Genomic DNA, 20,939 nt, shown 5'->3' on the forward strand with positions numbered 1-20,939 from the left:
GGAGTACTTATGTTAAACATTGTTACAGATCCATGCTTTCAGAAATTATTACTCAGAACAAAGACAAAGTCAGGATGTTGAGCACAACTAGACCTCTACTGGCACTACCAATAAGTTTGCATTACTTCCCTGGTTGACTTACTAATAACTATACACTACTAGTAACGTAAGTAATAAAATTAATCAGAACACCTATAAAACTCACTTTAAAGTAGCTCATTCGAGTTATTATCCAGCAATTTCATACTGTTTTTATTTCTAGTAATGTGATTTGTAAGAAAATAAAATAGTTATAATTACATTTAGAAAAATAATTATAAAGTGCACATAAATTCATATTTTAACATTTATAAATAGAAGGCCTGTTTTCAATTTTTTTTTAAACTCATTACTTATACAGTTAAAGTTCTTGCAAGTATTATAACTTACACACAATGAAAAAGTAATTCTGTAACAAATTCATGTTATAATAGCTGCAGGTGTTCTAAACTAATACCAATTTTGACGGATATATCAAATCTCTAAATCGTACACACATTGTCAGAATGTCTGAAAAAAAGCCAAGGCACAAAAATTTAAAATGGCAGCTTTTCACTGATGTTGTTATTGTTGTATTTACTTAGAAATAATCGGTTATTGGCCAAAGCCTTAACTGATTGCTGTAGATTCCAACTGTGTTGATTTAAGAAAACCTTTTATGGTAATTAATAGACCAATCAAATAAAAATATTGTGATCTAATGAATGTTTCTTTTTATACTACATAGTAGTGTAAGGATGTTTCATCATGTTTAAAAATTAATTTCAGAAAAAAAAGAGAGATTAAGATTACCCAAAACTTGCACCTACTTATACAACATTAAATAATACAATTATTAATTTCTGAAAGAAAAAAAGGTGGAGTGGGTGGGAGTTCAGATGGCCTCCTCTTGATCCACAGCTGTTTATAAAACATTAAATAATGCAGTTTTAATTCCTGAAAAGAATAGAGATGGGGGGTCCAGACCCTCTGAACCTCCCTAGATCCATACCTACTTACACAACATTAAATAATATATGTATTAAGTAATTTATTTCAATTATCATACATAATTTCAGTTTGTTTGTTTAGTTTTTAACACATTAAAACAAATTTACTAAAATAATGTTGTGACAGTCCAAATAAATTACTTAATACAAACATGAGTGGTGATTTTATAAGCCTAAAAAGTTGTTAAATAATACAGTTATTAATTCAAAAATACAATAACAACAAACTTTAAAAATAGGCAAGTTCTGATTTTGATAATTACAATATTTTAGCCCATAGAATTAAGTATGTGTTCTTTGAGCATATCTTTTGTTTTTGCGTTTCTTTAGTTTACACAATGTCTTAATGATCATATTATTGTGAGGCTAATGACAATGTTAAGTTTACTTCACAAACAATTAATTAAAGAAGCTAACAATAAATTTACAATGCCACTTCTCCACAAAATCACAAATCATCACGGGAAAGACCATTTTTTTTGTAACTTACAAAAAATGTTTTGAAAAGAAACAAAACATTATCTCTTCAAAAAGTAACTATTATAAAGCATACATGAATTATTTTTTTTATCTGAAGTCATATGGTTTCTCTTAACATAAATATTACTTTATTTTACAAAATAAAACAGTAAAAACTTTATATTATACTTCTATAGTTAAAGATAAATTTTTTGATTGTTTTCAAACACTGAAATTAAAAACCTCTTTTTTACAAATATTTAAATGTTTTACATTTAACAATAAAAACTTAAACCAAATAAAACTAATCAAACAAAAAATATGGGAGAGTCTGTAATTATTACCTATGTTACGGAGATGATACAGATTTTGGTTCCTTGTGATGCTTTCCAACGGGTATGTTTATTGAATCAAAATCGATAAGAATCTGTGAATGTTGAGGAATGTGTTGCCTATGAAAAATATTTCATTACAATTTATAAATGAGACATTATTCAATATTAATAAAATACACAAAGAAACCCTTTTTATTCAGTTCTTCTGTCAATGAAAATGTAATATGTTGGGTTAAAATTAAGTCTTACACACACACATTGTTTTCTGCAGTAGGTAGGGCTTAGTGCAATTTACAGCCAAGTAAACGATACTAGCTACACGTACAACATGTTTAGTATCAAGCAAGAGAAAGTATCACATAAACACACTGCATTATTAAAAACCCACAAACACAAGCACATTTGTATGTGCTGCATAGACAAAGAGTATCATGTTACTATCAGAAACAAAAACAAGTTCAATTTACCACGTGTGCATGTTCCAAGTATGCAATCCTGACAATAAAAAGCTTTGTAAATCAGCTACTCCTGATAATGTTTAACTTGATTCTTTGAAAATCACTTCCAAAATAAAATTCAAATATTGACTGTATCACATATTTCTTCTCTCTTTCTCTGGATTTTTAAGAGTTGCCGATATTATACCAAGTAAATTTGAAGAAGGTTCAGAAGTTCTATATGGGTTAATAGTTATATGGACAAGAACAACACTTCGTCTTTCTATAGAACATCTATAGAAAATCTATAAAGATATACAATATATACAGCACACCAATCAAAATAACATTTCTCAAAGAGCACCAAAGTACTCTGGAACAATAAATTTAATATATTATTGTTTCATATGAACTATTTTATGGAAATAAAACATAAGATTTACAGCACGCAGTAATAAACTCAAGACTATAAATATTCTAATTGTTTACCAAAATTTTCTAACATTGGAATCACGTATGTAACATTTCTTAGCTTGTTAATGCAACACGAGAAACACATATTACTTACAATACACAACTGAAACAGCTATCTGTTAAATTTCACTGTGGTTTTGAAATTATTCACTGATATTTCAGTTAGTTTAACATATGTTTGAAAAAATATGGCAATGTCAGCCTTAAATATGTGTAAAAACACCCATTAAAAACATCAACAGGATTACAAACTTGAAATATTAAGAAACTAAACGACCAAAAAATCTGTTCACTAAAACATCATAACTATTTAAGTCGGATAATGCTGATTCAAATTTAACATTAACCTACGATCAGTTGCACAATAGAACTGATACAAACATTTTGTAAATTTTTAGAGAAACTCAACAGTTTGCATGATAAGACACTACATTATGTTGATACACAATGCATTTTGAATTTCAACAAACTTTTGAATATTAAGCATCACCAATACTAATTACAGAACTTTTCTGAAGTAGTTTTATAAATTAACTGATGCTTCTAGCATCACTAACAGAGGGTTGTTTATGATGTGTGACAACAATATGCATACCCAATCACCTTGCCCTGCTCATCCCCATAGGTTGTGCCTACAAAGATTAAAAGTCCCAACCCTTTCATTGCAATCCAGTTGTAGTGTTGGGACTGTAGAGTGTACAGATGGCACTTAAAATTGTTTCCTTCAGATTCAGTTACATTCCCAAACTTCTACATGTGAAGTTTGCCTATTTTATGATAATAAAAACATTTTAGGTGCAATGTTTTAGCATTTCAAAGGAAGAACACAAGAAAAGATTAGGCACTCATATCATTGCCATAGACCATGATCATAGTTATAATTTGGACTACATAAAAGTATGTATACAGAAACTTCTTGCAACACTACACACTACAATAATAATGCTATATACAAATATATATCAATTATGTGATACTTTAAGAAAAATAAAACCAAACAGAATTCTACGTAAAGTTCTTAAACTGTGCTTGTTTGTTTGTATTAGTGAGAAAGTTACACAATAGGCTTTCTGCTCTCTATACACCACGAGAAATCGAATGCAGGGTTTTAGTGTTTTAAGTACATAAAATTATCTCTGGCTGGCTGAGGGACACACCATGCTAGTATAAAGAAGATACAGAATAAATTACAACAAATATACTTTATATGTTTATTTCTTTCCATTTACTGTAAAAGTAGCTTTCAAAAAACTGCATACATACTTATGTGGAAGTGCATAAAATATACATAAACAGAGATTTAGAGACTTGGATTTCATAATTTTAAGTACATGAAACTTAAGTGATTAATACCGTAGGCAATAAACATGATAAATGAATATTAAATATTCCAAAGATATCACTATAATATATGTGAGGCCCCTAATATGATTTATGGATAAGAGAAAATTAGGTTATCAAAGTCTAAAACTATAGACACACACACATAACAAGTATATATACATATATTTGACTCTACAATTCTTGGGTCATTGATTTGATGCATCTGATGGATGGTTTGTTTTAGCAATTTTCAAAAAACTACTCTTAAAGAAATCAAATTGTGGCTCAAAGTCATAGGTGTGTAAAAATAGCATTTCATATTTATCTTTGTCCCCCACAAGTCACTGCCCAAAAACGTTTTGTTTTATACCAGATCTCATCAGTTGGGCTGAATGACTAAACCTGAAAGACTATGTAGTGCAATTTGTATATGCAGTATAACACTTTAATTGGAAACCAAAAGGGCAAACAATTGTTATAAAAATTCAGTTAACTACAGGTTCTTGTTCTTCCCACATTCCTCTTAATCTGTCCACATATGGTCAGAACCCACTATGATACTAAAAACTTCATTATCATAGATATCTTTCTTACCTGTATTTAACTCCAGCCATATCTAAAAGTTGCCTAGATGCCACCATCTTATAGTCGTTATGGTATTTGTCAGAAAGATACACTATTTCTTTTATACCAGACTGAATTATTAGTTTGGCACATTCATTACAGGGGAAGAGTGCAACATATATTGTGCAATCCTTCAGGTCTGCAGAATTCTTGTTCAATATTGCATTCATTTCTGCATGGCAAACTGAAAAATATAAACTTCTGATAATTAGCCTCTATTAATTTGTAAAACTAAAATGACATTATTATGTCTTCACTTTATGCAAACACCAGACAATAAATCAATCAAACCTTTTAAATAGTTTCCTTACTTCAAAATTAAATTTTACAATACAATAAATAATGCAAAGTTATAAATAATTTAGTTTGATTGGGCTATTAATTATCATAAAAACTTTGAGGTTTTCTGAAATCAACACAGAAGTCTCCTTAAGGCCTGCAAACTTAAAGTTCATATACACAGATTTCAAAAATAATATTGATTTTTTTCTACCACGTAAGGATTTTTTACAAATCGGGAAGAAAAAAATACTTACTTATATCAAGTTTACAACAAATATAACAGAATATGTTTGGGTCATTTACACAACCTCTTGCTGTCATAGCAATGAATAAATAATATTGAAAAGAAAAAATAATGTCAAAGTGCAAGCACAAACATATACTATCCAGAAATTATACATCATGTGGCCTGTTAACCTTTTATATAGTAATGGTGTGTTTCTCGTGGGTTCTAGAACAACTGATAAGCCAGTGGTTGTCAACATTTGAAGCATAACAAAATGTGACCCGATTTCAATGAAAATGATTCACTTATGTAAAAGTACATATGCCGTTTTGTGAAAAATCTGTTTGTGATGGAGAAAAATGGATATCATTTTTGAATTCAGCGTACAGGAATTACTGTAAAACATGTAAAGATTTCCAGACAATAAAACCATTGCAGGCCTGTGTTATTGATTAGTTTACTCGTATATCTTGTGGAATTTGTTAATGAAAAGTGATATAGCTCTTAAATTTGTTTTGAATTTCCTATAAAGCTACACGAGGGCTTTCTGCACTAGCTGTCCCTAATTTAGCAGTGAAAGACTAGAAGGAAGGCAGCCAGTTATCACCACCCACCGCCAACAAAGTGGGATTGAGCATCACATTATAATGCCCCAAGACTGAAAGGATGAGCATGTTTGATGGAACAGAGATTCAAACCAGCATGACTTTTAAACTACAATTATTTAATATTGAAAAAAAAAAGATATTTTGATATATCTTGACCACAAGTTTTTGAGACACCATCAGGCAGAATGAAAGTAGACAAGACAACAGTATAAATAGTACACACACACACACATATGAAGAAAAAAAAAGCTCCTATTTTCATTTCTGTGCAGCTATAAAGAGCTTTCCTGTAATAAAATAATCCACTTATAAATTTTGTTGTACAATTATTATGTCTATCCAATAATTATTTTTATTCTGGTTAATATCTACCATCACTTGAGAATATGTTATCTAGTTCTTGATTTTCAAGCACTTCCCTAAGTTTTTGTTCAGGCCTTGGTTGAAACTTTGTTATGGTGCTACATCAAATGATTTGATCATTTGCTAATGAGACACAACTTTGAAAACAGCTATAATGAAAGTTTAAATGCAATTGGATAAAGCAAGAATTAGACTATCACTTAATAGTAAATAAACTAGTTCAAGATTTTTCTATATTTTCTGTAAATATTCCTTTTATTTTTGAATTGAGAAAGTATTTGTATGTTAAATTATACGTGTTTGAAAACTGCAGAAATTTTCTTCAATGAGAAGACATTAGATGAGTTGGAATGTTTGTAAACACATTCTTTTCCATTATGTTCATCAAATCAAATCAAATCATCATATTACATAAGTCTACTTAAGTTTATTGTTTAGTGAGTAAGATAGGCAAATGTAAATATTTTGATAACTCAAATTTTTATTGAACATTATCTTTATGTTTCTTCTATTCATAAATAAATTAGCTAATTAGCTGCTTAATTATTTGTAATTGCATTTATGGTATATGGGCATATCATGTGATCTACCATCTATAGTAACATGGAATTTTTTTTCCAAATTATTATTTAGCTTCCTCACTTTTGTGGCAGCAACATGTGGTTTAGGACTGCTAATATTATCTTGTTCCAGTTACTTCACCCCTTTATTATTTTTGTAGGTGATGTCTTCTGGCCACAAGGATCTTTCAGTACTGCTTCTTGAGCCAGAGTTACACAAATTGAAACTGAAATATCCTATGCTGGATAATTATGACATCAAACAAAACTGATAGCTAATCAATACTATCAGGGAACAGAAGCTACAAGGTGACAATGTCCACTGGACAAAGAAAGCAGGTTAGCATTCTGAAACTAGTATCCTAGCTACATAGAAGAGTTATTCTTACAATGGAAGATTTCATGTTTAGTATTGTAAGTGTTATATCTTGTGAGAAGGAGGTCTATGAGACTAACCACTCACTAAAGAACTGTCACCTCATTCCTTGTGAATATGTGCACTGTGTCTTTATGCTTTAATTAAAATAAAGATTTTGGTACATTCTTTCCTAAATGTCCAGACTTACTATTTTTTCACCCAAAAGAGAAAAACTCAGTCAAACTATCTTGATCACAAATATCTTCATAGGGTAAACTCTACAATTATCATGGAATAACCTATCTCACATGTGTTGGAAAATCAGTTTTAACTTAAAATACCATGCCTTAATCAGTGATAGTAAAATATTTAATTACCAATTTATTTGATTTACAGAAAATCAATAACAGATTACTGTACATTTTAAAAACAAAGATAATGCTGACCATGTGGTGGAGTTTAGCCAACATTATTGATTCATTTGCAAAGTAGGAATTGTTCAAATTGTTTTAAAAAAAAGTTGTGGTAAAATATTAAAAATAAAATGATGAAAAATATGTTTTCAGAAAAGCTCATTTTATGAAACAAAGAGTAATTTGAAATTTACTTTAACAAAAAAAAAACAAGACAAATTGAACGAAAATAGGTTCTGAGACAGTTTTTTGAACTTGAGTAGCCATTTTTTGGTAAACCTCAAATTTTGGGTATCTGGAAACAAGAATTCAATCAGCCTTCAAATTTGGATATTAGAACATATATCACTCACTAGAAGAATGTCCCAAAACTACTATAATTTGTGTTGCTTTCAAAGTAAGCTATAAATATGTTAACAAAATTCTGTTAGCCGCTCAAAATAAATAAAAACAATTACATACAAAGAATCTAAGACCAATTGTTTATGTATGCCTGACAAAAGGAAACAATTGTGATAGGATTAATGTAGGGGAAAATCTACTTTTTTTATTGGTTATAAACATGTCCATCAGCAATGTAGAGGTTATTTATATAACTGTATTGAAAGATAGGACAGATGGGAGGGGCTTCTCTGGTGGGTTTGACAAACGTATTGATATCTCAGCAAACTGAGCAGCTAAGAGGTTCAAATTTTACATTCTTGCTTCTAATTATGTATAGTTTGTATTTCTAATTGGTTGGACACACTGAAAGCCATATTACTAGTAATATAAAATTTAATATGGAGAATTCAGAGTACAGACATGTCATGTGACACAGAGAAGTAAAAATATTTCCCACTGAAATTAAAAGTCAAAGCTTAGAGAATAAAAATTTGAATAATAAGCTACATTTTGATGCTAATTTTATTGAGGTACACTGATGATAAAGTTAATGCAACTCTGTAGAAGGTTGTGACTGACCTAGCCATATGCATAGGGCTAAGCTTAACAGCCTTGAATTAATCAAAAATGATGAGAAATAATATTGTCAATATTAGAATAACTTGGGTAATAAGAAACAAAAATTAGTTGATTTCAATTAATTGATTATTTTACATGACACTAATCAAAATCACTCAGCTCTAATAACAAAAGGTTTGACCTTATGATTATTCTGAATATACGGCATGTTGGAACTGTGTGTTGAGGGATGTTTCTAAATAACATGTCCTAAGTGTTTCTTTTGTTAACTAGTTATTTTGGTTCACAATAAATGTTTTTTTTTCATGAAATACTTAACACTAACTGATCAATTTATAGTATAAAACTGAAATAATAATTTTGGCCAAATTCAGCTTTTGGTCTGAAAGATGCAGCTATACGACTCTGACCATGTCAGAAGATATATCAACAAATTGTTAACTCATTTCAATACAAGAAAACATTACAGTGAAAAAAGTCATTTCTCCTATCTTCTCTTTAAATTTAAGATGAATACTGGTAAACAGAATCAAAGGGGGACAAGTTTCATCACATATCATCTGGATGTCGATTAAATGTACAGAAATTAACCTACACAGAAAGAATTGTTTGTAGCAATGATTTTTAAAACTGTACAGGAAGTGTAAATACCCAAATGCAAACCCGAAAAATTACAAAACATAGATACATATTTAAATTTTACATTTAAGAATCATGAGAAATAAAACTTTATAAATCTGTTTTAATTCATTAATTTAATAGTTCTTTTTTCTGTATCCAATTATTAACTCTGTTACAGTACTTTTAAGAAATTTAGACTTCACTGTAATTGTAGTGCATGTCATCCAGACCTTACCTAACTAATGCTTAAATCTTAAAAGAAACCATTACAGCTAAACAAAAAACTTAAGCAAATGAATAATAACTCCTCCTATTGCAAGTGCAAGTGATTTTTTTAACCTTACCCATTATTAGCTAAGAAGGAAAATCTTTGATACGGCATCATTGTTCTAACTCATAACAAAAGTAAAGGATCCATACCTTCTTTCAGTGTAATATAGTCCTTTGTTTGCTAACTTGTTTTGAATTTCACGCAAAGTTACACGAGGGCTATCTGCGCTAGCCTGTCTCTAATTTAGCAGTGAAAGACTAGAGGGAAGGCAGATAGTCATCACCACCCATCGCCAACTCTTGGGTTACTCTTTTACCAACAAATAGTGGGACTGACTGTCACATTATAACGCCCCCATGGCCGAAAAGGTGAGCATGTTTGGCTGAACGGGGATTTGAACCAGCGAACCTCAGACTGCGAGTCAAGCACCCTAACCACCTGGTCATGCTGGGCCCTAATCTAGTCATTTAATAAAAAACTACAACAACCCTACCATATGGATACTTTGTATCTAAAATATTATCAGCTTCTCGATTCCACGGGAGATCATCATCACTGCAACCATTAGGCATACCATTATACCCGATACCAACAATCTTTTTTTCTTTGTTCACCACACATGCTCCAACCTACAGAACAAACAAAAATAAATAAAAACTGTATATATATGAATATCCTGTATATGCTAATCAAAGTATATTGTACCATGAGATCTGTTAGTTTTAACATGTTCGCTGCCACCAGTAGTAATACTAATTCCTACCCTAGTGTCAACTACACTTTTCTGTTTATACTTAACCCATTGATTAGCTCACTGAAGCCACTTGTAATATGTGTCCCACCAGTGTGTCACGTGACACACTGGTGGGCATGTCCAACTAATTCATCATAGTCCTTTTGAATTCACCTTATGATTAACTGTTTTCTTTTATTTTCATATTTTACTTTGATATAATTTTGTAAAACAAATTCCAAAGAAAAATGTCCAAAAGAAAATTGAGTATGACACCTGTACAATTTGACCCTGATACATAACTGTTTAGCTGTGACCCACCAATGGCAGTGAATGTGTTAATAGAAACAAGCAATAGTAATAATATATATATATATATATATATACACACAGAGTAGTCTTGCTGAAAACCTCATCTCAACAGTGGAACTGTGTAGGGGCAGAAGAGCTTAATGCTTTCTGTTACACCATACCAACAACTCACCTCTTTAGAACCTCCAGGAAGATTGGAGGATGATAAAACCATAATGTGACACAAAGTTGTTTGATGTCATCCACATTCCCACCTGCAGGATTTTATACATGGGACATTGATGGCCAGAGGCAAGGGAAGCCACGAAATGATAAACTTGATGTGAAGTGATACTAAAAATATAAACACTGTCATTCCATATGGAGGAATAGGCAAGCTGGGTGAACTCCTGAAACCAACCAAAGTGGAAGGAGATAAATGACAAGAAGTAAAGGGATCCCAAGGTAAGGACAGACAATTTCAATTTCTTTTAAAGGGGGCTGTGCAAGTGAGGTAACATCATACAGCATGCACTGGACAAAGATGATTGGGGTCTGAATGATCACACAGAGAAGAAACTGAAGAGAAGATCATTAGAGAAAGCATCTGATCACAATCCTGTTTAGCTCAAGTCTTAGGAAGGAACGAGTTTGTTTGTTTGTAGTTAAGCATAAAGCTACACAAAAGGCTATATGTGCTCTGACCACCACGGGTATCAGAACTAGTGTTGTAAGTCCACAGACATACCGATGAGCCACTGGGGGGCAAGGAACAAGTGGTCAGAAAATAAAATCATGTCCTTATCAAAACTGTCTTATGCAAAAATATCTGAGCAATGTCTTCTGCAACCCAAAGAAGAAGAAAATCATCTTAAAAGAAAGATGATGAAGGGAACTGGTGGCCAAAGGTTTGAAAAGAGGACATGTGAGACCAGGGGAACAGGAAGAAGAGGATGAATAAGTAGAAAGACCATGTAAAAACCAAAGAAAAAAAAAGGAGAATAGCCAGAGAAAGGACAGAAGGTCATCTACAATGCCACTCTCTACCCAGCAATTGCAGAAAGAGACAGACCACTTTTAGGAAGTCAGATGACTTAGAGGAAAGAAGTGATGGATGGACTACAATAAACATCAATAAACTATCTATTTGGGTTGATAAACTGCAATGGTGGATGGACTACAACACTGATCAAGAAAATGGGCTACTCTGACAGAAATTGCTGCACTTGTTTCAAAAGAACATACAAAGGCCATGTGTTGAGATGAAGGCTTAACATGTGATAAAACAAGGATGCCTGAGGCTGATGTAAGAGGGACTTTAAAGATGGAAGATGTAGAGGCTTTTGGATTGCCAAAAGGTGAAAGAGTGGAAATCACAGTTTTGGTGGCAAAGTAGAAGAACCTGGCAAGGGGTGCTGCAAATTAGAGACAGCAGTCTGGAGAGCAGTCAATGAAGAGAATAGGTATACAAAAAGAGGTTTGACCAATCTTGACTCAGTGGAAGCTTGGTGTTGAGGGGAATCACAAAGGCATAAAAAAAAAGACTTCCAAAGGAGGAACACCAGAAGGTGTAAGAAACATTCAGATGGAAGAATTCTGGTCCAGACAATACAGCCAATTTATCACTAACATCCTGGCCATTGCAGGCCAACAACCAAATGTTGTGGTTGTGGGCCCAAAAGAGAACCTCTACAACTAGAAAGTAGAGGTTCCAAGAGCGAGTGCTTCCCTCTCAACAGATGTAAAAAACTACAGTGAAGTTGTATGAATATATCATGATAAGATGTTCAGGCAGATATAAAAAAAGATGATGACAAACCCATTGTACTTCCAACATTTTGAGGATTTTATATGCAATGACCACTTCTCTGGAGACCAAACACCAGAAATGGTAATGGTGTACAACACTTCATTCCATCCAGACAGAGACATTCATGAAATGATGAATGAAAATGAAGATACATTAGTGAAATGTGTAAAATGTTTAAAATCTAAACATGTTAACATTAAGTTCACCTGTGAACCCCAACAGTGCTCTGCTCTACCTCTTCTTGACATGTTTTCAACAAACACGGATGTTTTGATGTCAGTTATTATCAGAAGCCCACCTACATCAGACTATACATCCACTTTAACGAGGAATGGCAGCAGAGAGAAGTGATGACAAAACAAAACAATTATTGCTTGAAATAGATATGTGCATTTTTTAAAATGCTAACACTAAAGCTGTTAATACTCCTCATGACTTACAGATCAGTGAAGAAACCTGTTCATTCAAAACTGTATAACACACGGGCAAGTGTTAATGGCACAATATGATGATGTTCATAAAAAAATTATAGACTTTATAGGAAGCAATGCTGTCTCATTTCAGTGGTATACAAAGAAAGTAAATAAGAATTTGCTTGTACTTGTAACAAAAATGATTAGTCACCCTGAAACCTAGTGTAATGGATGGTTTATATGGCTATTATCTGATTTCATGTAGAGTGCAAATATATAGGAAAATGCACTTAGACCACATGGAATCATGTGTTGATGTATGATCAACCCTGAAACCTAGTGTCATGGATGGTTTATATGGCTATTATCTGATTTCATGTAGAGTGCAGATATATAGGAAAATGTACTTAGACCACATGGAATCATGTGTTGATGTATGATCAACCCTGAAACCTAGTGTAATGGATGGTTTATATGGCTATTATCTGATTTCATGTAGAGTGCAGATATATAGGAAAATGTACTTAGACCACATGGAATCATGTGTTGATGTATGATCAGAATTTTATGTGCAAGCAAGATAAAACACTGATAAGATATGAAGCCACAAACCAGTTTTTTTATTTATTATTATAACAAAACTTCAGCCATTACAAGGGCAAGATAATATTAAGTTGTTAAGATATGATAATTTTGTTTTAACCTATAAACATTTCTTTAAAAAAAATCTTGCGTTAGTTATTCAGCTAAAGGTGATGATACAATAACAGAATCAAAAAAAATCTTAGCTGTCTTTGGATTTTCTGTAAGACAATGATATTACTCTATATTAAAGAAAAAGCATATAAAATGAATGGATGAATATCAAATTATACACCATAATGTTTATGAAAAAGTCATTTTCAAGAAGGAGTCACCTCAGTGTAACTGAAAAGGTTGGATATTTATATATACACATATAAGTTATTTAAAAGACTTCAGTGGGTTGGAACTGATTATTTGAAATATTCTCACTTATTTCTTTATCTTTTATGTAAAATACAGTGCTTAAAAATAAAGGATAATATATTTTAATACTCACTGATGCAAGTAAGATCTAAGTACGCTTATTAGATATTTTCATGGAATATATGCACTTTTCAAGTTACTAACTGCTATATATGTTCAATATCCTTCTAATTTTTGTAAACTGAATAGAGAGAGTCATTCAGAAATTTTCAACTATATACATTTTTTGTTGTTTCAATTCCAATAGCTTAATAAATAATGTGTATCTAGAGAATGTGACATGCAACAACTCCGACTGTTTTTATGTATGTGTATATACATACATACACAGAACCTGGATGAAGTATTAGTATAGTTTAACTGTAGTTGTTACATAATTCCAAAAAACAAAAAATTGTGTTATTGTATTTTACTATCACAATAGTTATGAAACTTACCTGAGAATTTGGGTCTTTACTACGCATGGCAGAGAGAAAAGCAATGGCCATAAAATAGTCTGACCACTGTAAGTAGTCTACTCTCTTCTGGGACTTTTCAGTTAGTACAGATGTATTTGCACTGCAAAAACATATTAATACAAGAAATGTAAGTTACAAATTACATCAAATAAATTACTAACGTTAAGTGCAAACTGTTAGTTCTATTTGTTGCTTTAAGCATATCAAAATTTTTTATAATCTAGAAAATAAATAGTTAAATTTAACTCTTAACATTTTCTGTCATCAATTTTTTTAATGAGGAAAAATTAATTTTCAGTATTTTTAGCATTTCTTAAAATGACAATCAAAGACCAAATACTAACAGCTTCAGTAAGTTGAATGTTTCTTAAAACTTTCCTCAATGTTTCAGGGGCGAGCTTGATTCTCATTAACTTAGACAGTACACTTAGAGCATTGGTCTCTATGCTCCTGAAATAGTGAGAGGTTCTAAACATATTGTATTATGACACTGGAACAAAGTAATCCCACTAGTGAGAACCACCTCAGCTGAATGGATAACAAATTAAACCATCTGTGTGCATGTTTGGTTCAGTGTTTGTGTATAATGAATTCTGAGGATAACTAGTATATTTTCTGTAATAGTTAATATTAGCTTCGGATGACAGAAAGCTACCGTATCTGCTTAGAATAAAACTAAAATTCAACCTAGTATCAATAATAGCTATAGCTAATTAAATATAGTTTTTTTACATTCTTATTTATAAAGATTAAAATGTACTGTTTCATCATTTGGGTACCCTTGACATTTTCAGCCATAATCCCAATAATATCTCATGAGGTTCGATCAGCTTAGGTTAGTCCTAAATACATATACCAAGTCAACAATGCAACAGGTGAGGCATGCAAACAGAGGTTAAATCTGGATGATGGTGAATCTCTGCAGCTTTGTATGTGTTAATCCCACTTCTTTAGATATCTCAAAATCAAAGATAAATGTTATAATCCCCACACCATAATACGAACTTGATGTTAATTTTTGTGTTGTCCTTTCTGTTGCATTTCTTTTGGTCTGATGTTCATAGTTTATATAACTGTAATAATCATAAGTGCTTGTTTAGAGATGTTTCTTTCACATAAAATTAAATATAATAAATTGCTTTGTCCTGATATTCATAGTTTATATAAATATAATCAAAGATTTGGATGTGCTCTTTAAACATTATTCTTTCATATGAAGTTCAACGTATTAAATTACTTTAGCTTTCTTACTACCTTTATGTGTACGTACAGTGTTTTGTGAAAGAGGTGTATCACTTTGTCTTACATTCTTATCTTTAAAAAAGTGGCTGGACACTAGAGAAATTACAGAAAACTACATGACTAATAACATTAACCTTAATTTTAGATTTAAAAAAAAGGGTCATTCACAGACCCAGAAAACTAAAAACATATTTGTTTGATTTCTACTGAATCTACAATGTTTCTTTGGTTTTTGGCAATTTTTCATTTTTAGCTCTTCCCAGACTACTGATATCTTGGGCAGTTTAAAAAAGTTGCCATCTTGTGAAACATGTCAAAGAATAACTGACTGATTATATGGAGTATTTGGCACATATTCTTTAAGACCATTATTGGTTATTTGATTTAGAATTAAAGAAAAATATTAAAACTGTTTTAAATTGTAAGAGCTATTCTCAATTGTTTTTAAACAGATATTTTGTTTAAGTAATTACTTTAAACTTAAAGACAGTGTTTCAGAAATGTAGCACTCTTACATCATCTATAAAGTTGTGTGTCCAAGGTAATCATGGCTAAAAAAACTGTATAATATACTGTTTGAGTTCAAGGATTTAACAAAATGCACAAAATATTCCATAAAATCAGTCAACTATTATTTGACATACTTTAAGAGATTGTGACTTTCTTCCTGCTATCCAAGACTTCAATACTTTAGACTGGTTCACTTTTCCAAAACAAGATGCTAGAAAAGATGGATCAAGCATTTTGGAGTAATTTATGGCAAACAATTAATTTTGGTTTCCACCTGGCAAATGGCTCCTTCACCTTCAAAATTGAAAAATAAAATAGACACCATTTACCCCTGGGGTTTGGTTATATGTCTTTTAGTACGTAGAGTAAAATTTTTAGTAGTATGCAGTTCGGGTCAATTTGTGAATGCCGAGTTCAAAAATGATAATTACAAGTATAAATTGATGGGTTGCTTGGTTTTGTTGCTCCTGCATCAAGTGGCGGACTCTACAGACAAAATTTGATAATGGTCAAAGACAATGTCAAGTCGCTTGAACTTTTATCCTGCCTTAAAAACCTGTGCACAGAAAACACTAGCAAAATCTCCAAAAGCTTTTGCCTTTTGAGATTTTCCAAGGATATGGACTACAGACATACCATCAATGATCAATGTTGCATCTTCATATGGAGGCAGGTTCTTAGGGCAACTGATCTTTGCCATCAGCTCATCAGCTAGAAGTGACTTTGATCCTGATCTCATAGAACTATCCAATGCAGCTGAAGAAAGAGGGACTGGCAACAGTTCATGTTTCACAATTTCATTCAGGTCAACAGGTCGCCCAGCTTCATACGCAACAACAAGTCACTGTAAAAAAGTCCAGTCAGCTTTAATTCTCTTGGTTTTGTCCTTTCCATGCCCGAGGCTTTCACTTCATACATGCTACCAAATGTAAGGTATTTGATTTTGAACAAAGGATTATTCCAGGGCACAGTGTGCAGGATCAACATTTACTGTAGAAAGGATAAAACTTGAGCTTGTCCACTTTCCTTCACATTCAGCAATGCTGATGTTACATCTGGAGATACTTGATCTTTGTTTGCAATGTTGAACAAAACTGTGAAGTTTGAATCAGCTCTGAAAAGTGGGAACCTTTGCAATACTTGTTTGAGGTTTTTTCACACTGTGCATCCAAGTCCATGTGACTTTTACTGAATTATTTGATTTCCATTGAATCATCTAGGGTAAGTCCATAAAGACTTTGTGTATCCTTTGCAATTATGGATTGAAGATTGTAAGAAAGGGCCCACCTTGAAAAAGCAGAATGTGATCTGGTAATTCCAACAATGCCTCCTCCGACTTTTCTAACTTTGTTCAATCACTCCTAAGCATGGAAAGGATCTACTTGTTTGAATAACTTCTGGCTACCTTTAATCACAAAGTTACCTTGTTGGAATTCTTCTTCAACCTTGGGAGGAAGCTGGTGCATCTCTGACAAATATAAAGTACCCCAGCATGAATAGTTACTACACTTGTATTGAAAAAAGTATAGCAGGAAATCAGATGCAACCTCCAAACAGCCTCCCTTTGAACCCTGGTAAAAAGCAGAACTTTGACCATTTCTAAGTAATTCCACCAAAACAAGAAATTAAGACAAACACACCTCTCAGATTTGAACTCCTTCATAAGATCCAAAAATCTTTCAGGGTCAAGTATGTTTATTAGATCATCATCTGTACCCTGGTCAGTGGCCAAGTCAATGCTGTCTTTCAGGTCAACATTTTTTTTTCTGCTTGGTACTGAAGAACTTGTGGTAGAAGAATTTCCCACATGGCTTGGTAGGTCAGATTGTGTGTGCACATCATTTTTGAATAATTTTTTCCACAGATTACAAGTTCAGCTGTTCTTTGTGCCAATAGGCATGTGTTCAACCCAAGCTTCCAAAATAACAGTTGACTGGATATATTTGCCTATGACTTTGATGAAATTCATTGCTATATGAAAACCTCCAAGGCAAGGGACCAAAAACTTTTGGCAGTCTGTATTTGACCATTTCAAATGCATCAACTTGCAATTAAGGGCTTCATCTGCAGTTAGTACTACATAGCTCTGTCCAAGACTAGCAGCTACAAAACATCTTTGTATGACAGTATTTAAAGTTTTCAGTTCATGAGCTGGAGCAAGAACTATGGGCATGTATCCAATGATAGATTGTTAAAACACAGTGTGGCACAGCTGTTGCTGAAAATTTGTCCATCTAAGTTTGATTGCTGCCTTGTTCCTTTTGAAAACTAAAGCCAACTCTTTTGTATCTGTTGGTGTATCACTTGTGTTGCCATTACCAGTACAGTTTTCAAAGCAATCCATGTCAACAGGAGCATCACACTTTTGTGTAGTCTTGGCAATATAATCTGATAGTGGAATGAAATTGTTCATTTCTTTGGGTACTTGCAGCATTTGTCTAGAAGAAGGAACAATGTTTTCTGAAATATCTTCTTGGGATTCAGGATCACGTTGCCAAGCTGTGAATTGAGTGACATGAACACCTGCTTTATGAAACAGATAAGTTTCTTGCACCTAATGGCCTGATAAAGATAGCAACCGAGACCAATATACTTAAGCATCCATTTACTTCCTCCACTGATGCCATACACCATATCTTGGGCAACACTTAACACAAGGTTAAAGAATTTTTTGACGTTTGATCAAGTGGCTTGTCAAGTCCACCCACATTTTCCATTTCTAAGCCATCACTGATTGTATCTTGGCCACCATATAACACACTTAGAAAGGTCAGTAAACTACCTGGAATGCACTCATACATTCCTAGATCAGAAATATTGATATTCTTTGCTTTTGGATGGTACAATATGTCAGCCCTTAGCTTAAGGGCAACATGAACCATAGCAAGAAAGGTATGGTGAGATGATTTTCATCTGAACTCTTTTGCAAAAGTGTAGCTACAGCTATATGTGAAAATGCTTTTGAAATCATTATGGTGTATTTCATTGCTTCTGTTGTTCTTTCGAGTGTATGAAACTTGCACAGCTTAACAACAAGCTTCTTAAGTCTCTCAATGAATGTTGAGCACCATGCTGCAGAAACCTGATGCTGTGCTTCATTGGAGAGATAGACATACCTGTCCCAGACATCACTCATGTCATGCACAGCTCCTTCCTTAGCAAAGCCTTCAAGTTCTTCACATAACCAAGTCATTGGTATATCACTTTTTTAACATTGCTTTGAACTCTTGAAACTAACCAGTTGAAACTCAAACATGTTAGGTGATACTTTGCCTCTGTAACTATAAGGTCAAAACAATTAGGGGGAGTTAAACCAAGTTTATGGTGACATTTTGTATCAAACATGATTTTTTCGCTCATTGAAAAGCTTGCAACCATATGCACGGACTCTGTTTTAGTGTTCTGACAAAATATACATAAAGACCAGTCAAAAGGTTTCAAAGAACTTTGCAAAGTTCTTGGTGACTCATGACTTGTACTTGATTCTGATTGAAGACAAGTTTGAAGTCCTTTTCTAGACACATGCTGCTGTGTGAGATGATCTACTTCCAAGCATGCAATTTTTCCTTTGTGGGTGAACCAGAAATAGCAGCTTTTATGCCAATATATAGAATCCTCTGTAGGCCTATCAGTAGCAAATGCATTCAAGACAATTTCAACCTCACCTCTGTGCTTGTTGTCTTTATACTTGGAGCCCTTCATGGCACATTTTTTCAGCTTTTCTAGGCCTTGTTCAGAACTACTAAATAGTGTATCATTCTTGACTTCTTGACAAATGACACAAAAATTATTGTCAATTTCACCACTGTTGCAAGATGTTATAGGCTCCATTACAGCATAGCACTATCACAGAAAGACTTTCTATTGTACACAAAACTTTTGGAAATTGGAGGGAAAAGATACAGATTAATACTTCCTTTATGTTTACTGATGTAGCCGTTCGTTCGTTCCCATCTACTGAAGTCTATTTAACTACAATATCTGAAACAGTAATATAAATTTTAATTTTTTTTTAGGTAAGGTAAGCTTTTTTCACCTACTTATGCCAATACTCAAGTCAACTGTTTCAGCTCAGTAAAAAAGTCAAATTTTTATTGTCATGGTAGTATTAATACCTTTTTAGCTGCGGCATCATGACTCATAGAATGGCTCAAGCTTTTTTTTCAAGCTTTTTTCTAACTTTTTGTTCATAGCTCTCTCATCTCTTGGCTGATTTGAGATTTAATTATAGTTTTGGACACAGGAAGTTAAACCATTTGTTTAATGTATTTATTCTAATCCTGCCTAATATAATTTCAGTTTGAGGGTAAGCTTGATGAGTAAATAAAATCAAATCAGGTATAAGTGCACCCCATGCATGGTATTAGTGGTGCACAAAAATATAGGTAATAAAAGGGAAACAAAGGTCTCATAGATTAATTTACTCTAATCCTGCCTAAATGAATTTCAAGTGCTGCGGCTAGTGAGGATTCCTTCTTGTTTATGTTAAAGAACCATTTAAGTCTGTAACAAAGAAAAACATTGTGATTAAATGCTTGATACACAAATTTCCCTTCACTTTTTTGGTGTACAAGGTAATGATCAATGATTTTTTTGGATTTATGGGTGGCCATTATGTTTTTCAATTTTGAGGGTGAATGAACCATTTACCAGGTGGGCAAAAATAATTTTTTGATTTAGCACCCTCAAATTGACCAAAAATCAACTGTTTGCGAAAAGTTACTCCAAAATGCTTGATGTTGACCACTTTTCTAAAAAGTGACCAGACTACTTTGGGAAGTATTACAAATGAAAAAATATTAGCGAGGTATTAGAAATTATTTAGAAAAGCATCTTAAAAGTGGCATTTATAATAATAAAAAAAGAGACTCGGAATAATTTTTGAAAGAGGTTTTCCTACCTTACCAGCATATTGATGACTTCGCACTAGATGTTAAACCAGTGGTTAACAAAAGATAGATTCCTGTGTAGTTAGTGAAAGGTAAAAATGCAGACAGATAATCATCCTGACACTAATAAAAATAGAGAACAGTGATAAATGGTAATTTCTCTCTCTCTTTCTATATATATATATGTGTATTTATATTTAATTAAAAAATAGAAACTATAAGGTGTTTCTCAGAGATCTG

The 20,939-nt window shown here is 32.5% G+C and overlaps 1 protein-coding gene across 3 annotated transcripts; it reads right to left on the reverse strand.

The window, feature by feature from the left end:
• Positions 1-1,795: 1,795 nt before the first annotated feature.
• Positions 1,796-20,824, reverse strand: LOC106469128 (deoxycytidylate deaminase-like). Of its 3 annotated transcripts, none has more exons than XM_013929591.2 (5): positions 20,711-20,824; positions 14,038-14,158; positions 9,839-9,974; positions 4,651-4,864; positions 1,796-1,939 (listed from the first exon to the last, which is right to left on the reverse strand). In XM_013929591.2, the coding sequence occupies exons 1-5, from the start codon at positions 20,719-20,721 to the stop codon at positions 1,837-1,839; spliced, it is 585 nt and encodes a 194-aa protein (XP_013785045.1). In that variant the 5' UTR covers positions 20,722-20,824; the 3' UTR covers positions 1,796-1,836. The 3 variants fall into 3 exon arrangements, with proteins under 3 accessions (XP_013785045.1, XP_022253263.1, XP_022253264.1); XM_022397555.1 differs by having other exon boundaries at positions 1,797-1,939; positions 20,716-20,818; XM_022397556.1 differs by lacking the exon at positions 20,711-20,824 and adding an exon at positions 17,451-17,456 and having other exon boundaries at positions 1,797-1,939.
• Between the last annotated feature and the right edge of the window lie 115 nt (positions 20,825-20,939).

The sequence above is a fragment of the Limulus polyphemus genome, unplaced genomic scaffold (genome assembly GCF_000517525.1).
Source record: "Limulus polyphemus unplaced genomic scaffold, Limulus_polyphemus-2.1.2 Scaffold3319, whole genome shotgun sequence".
Lineage (NCBI taxonomy): Eukaryota > Metazoa > Arthropoda > Merostomata > Xiphosura > Limulidae > Limulus > Limulus polyphemus.

Bases quoted from the DNA above. Each gene is read 5' to 3' on its own strand.
- LOC106469128 (XM_013929591.2), bottom strand. The intron at 9,975-14,037 runs GTAAGTTTCATA...TTTGTTCTGTAG, and splicing joins GTAAAGACCCAAATTCTCAG to GTTGGAGCATGTGTGGTGAA. The intron at 4,865-9,838 runs GTAGGGTTGTTG...TATATTTTTCAG, and splicing joins AGATACAAAGTATCCATATG to TTTGCCATGCAGAAATGAAT.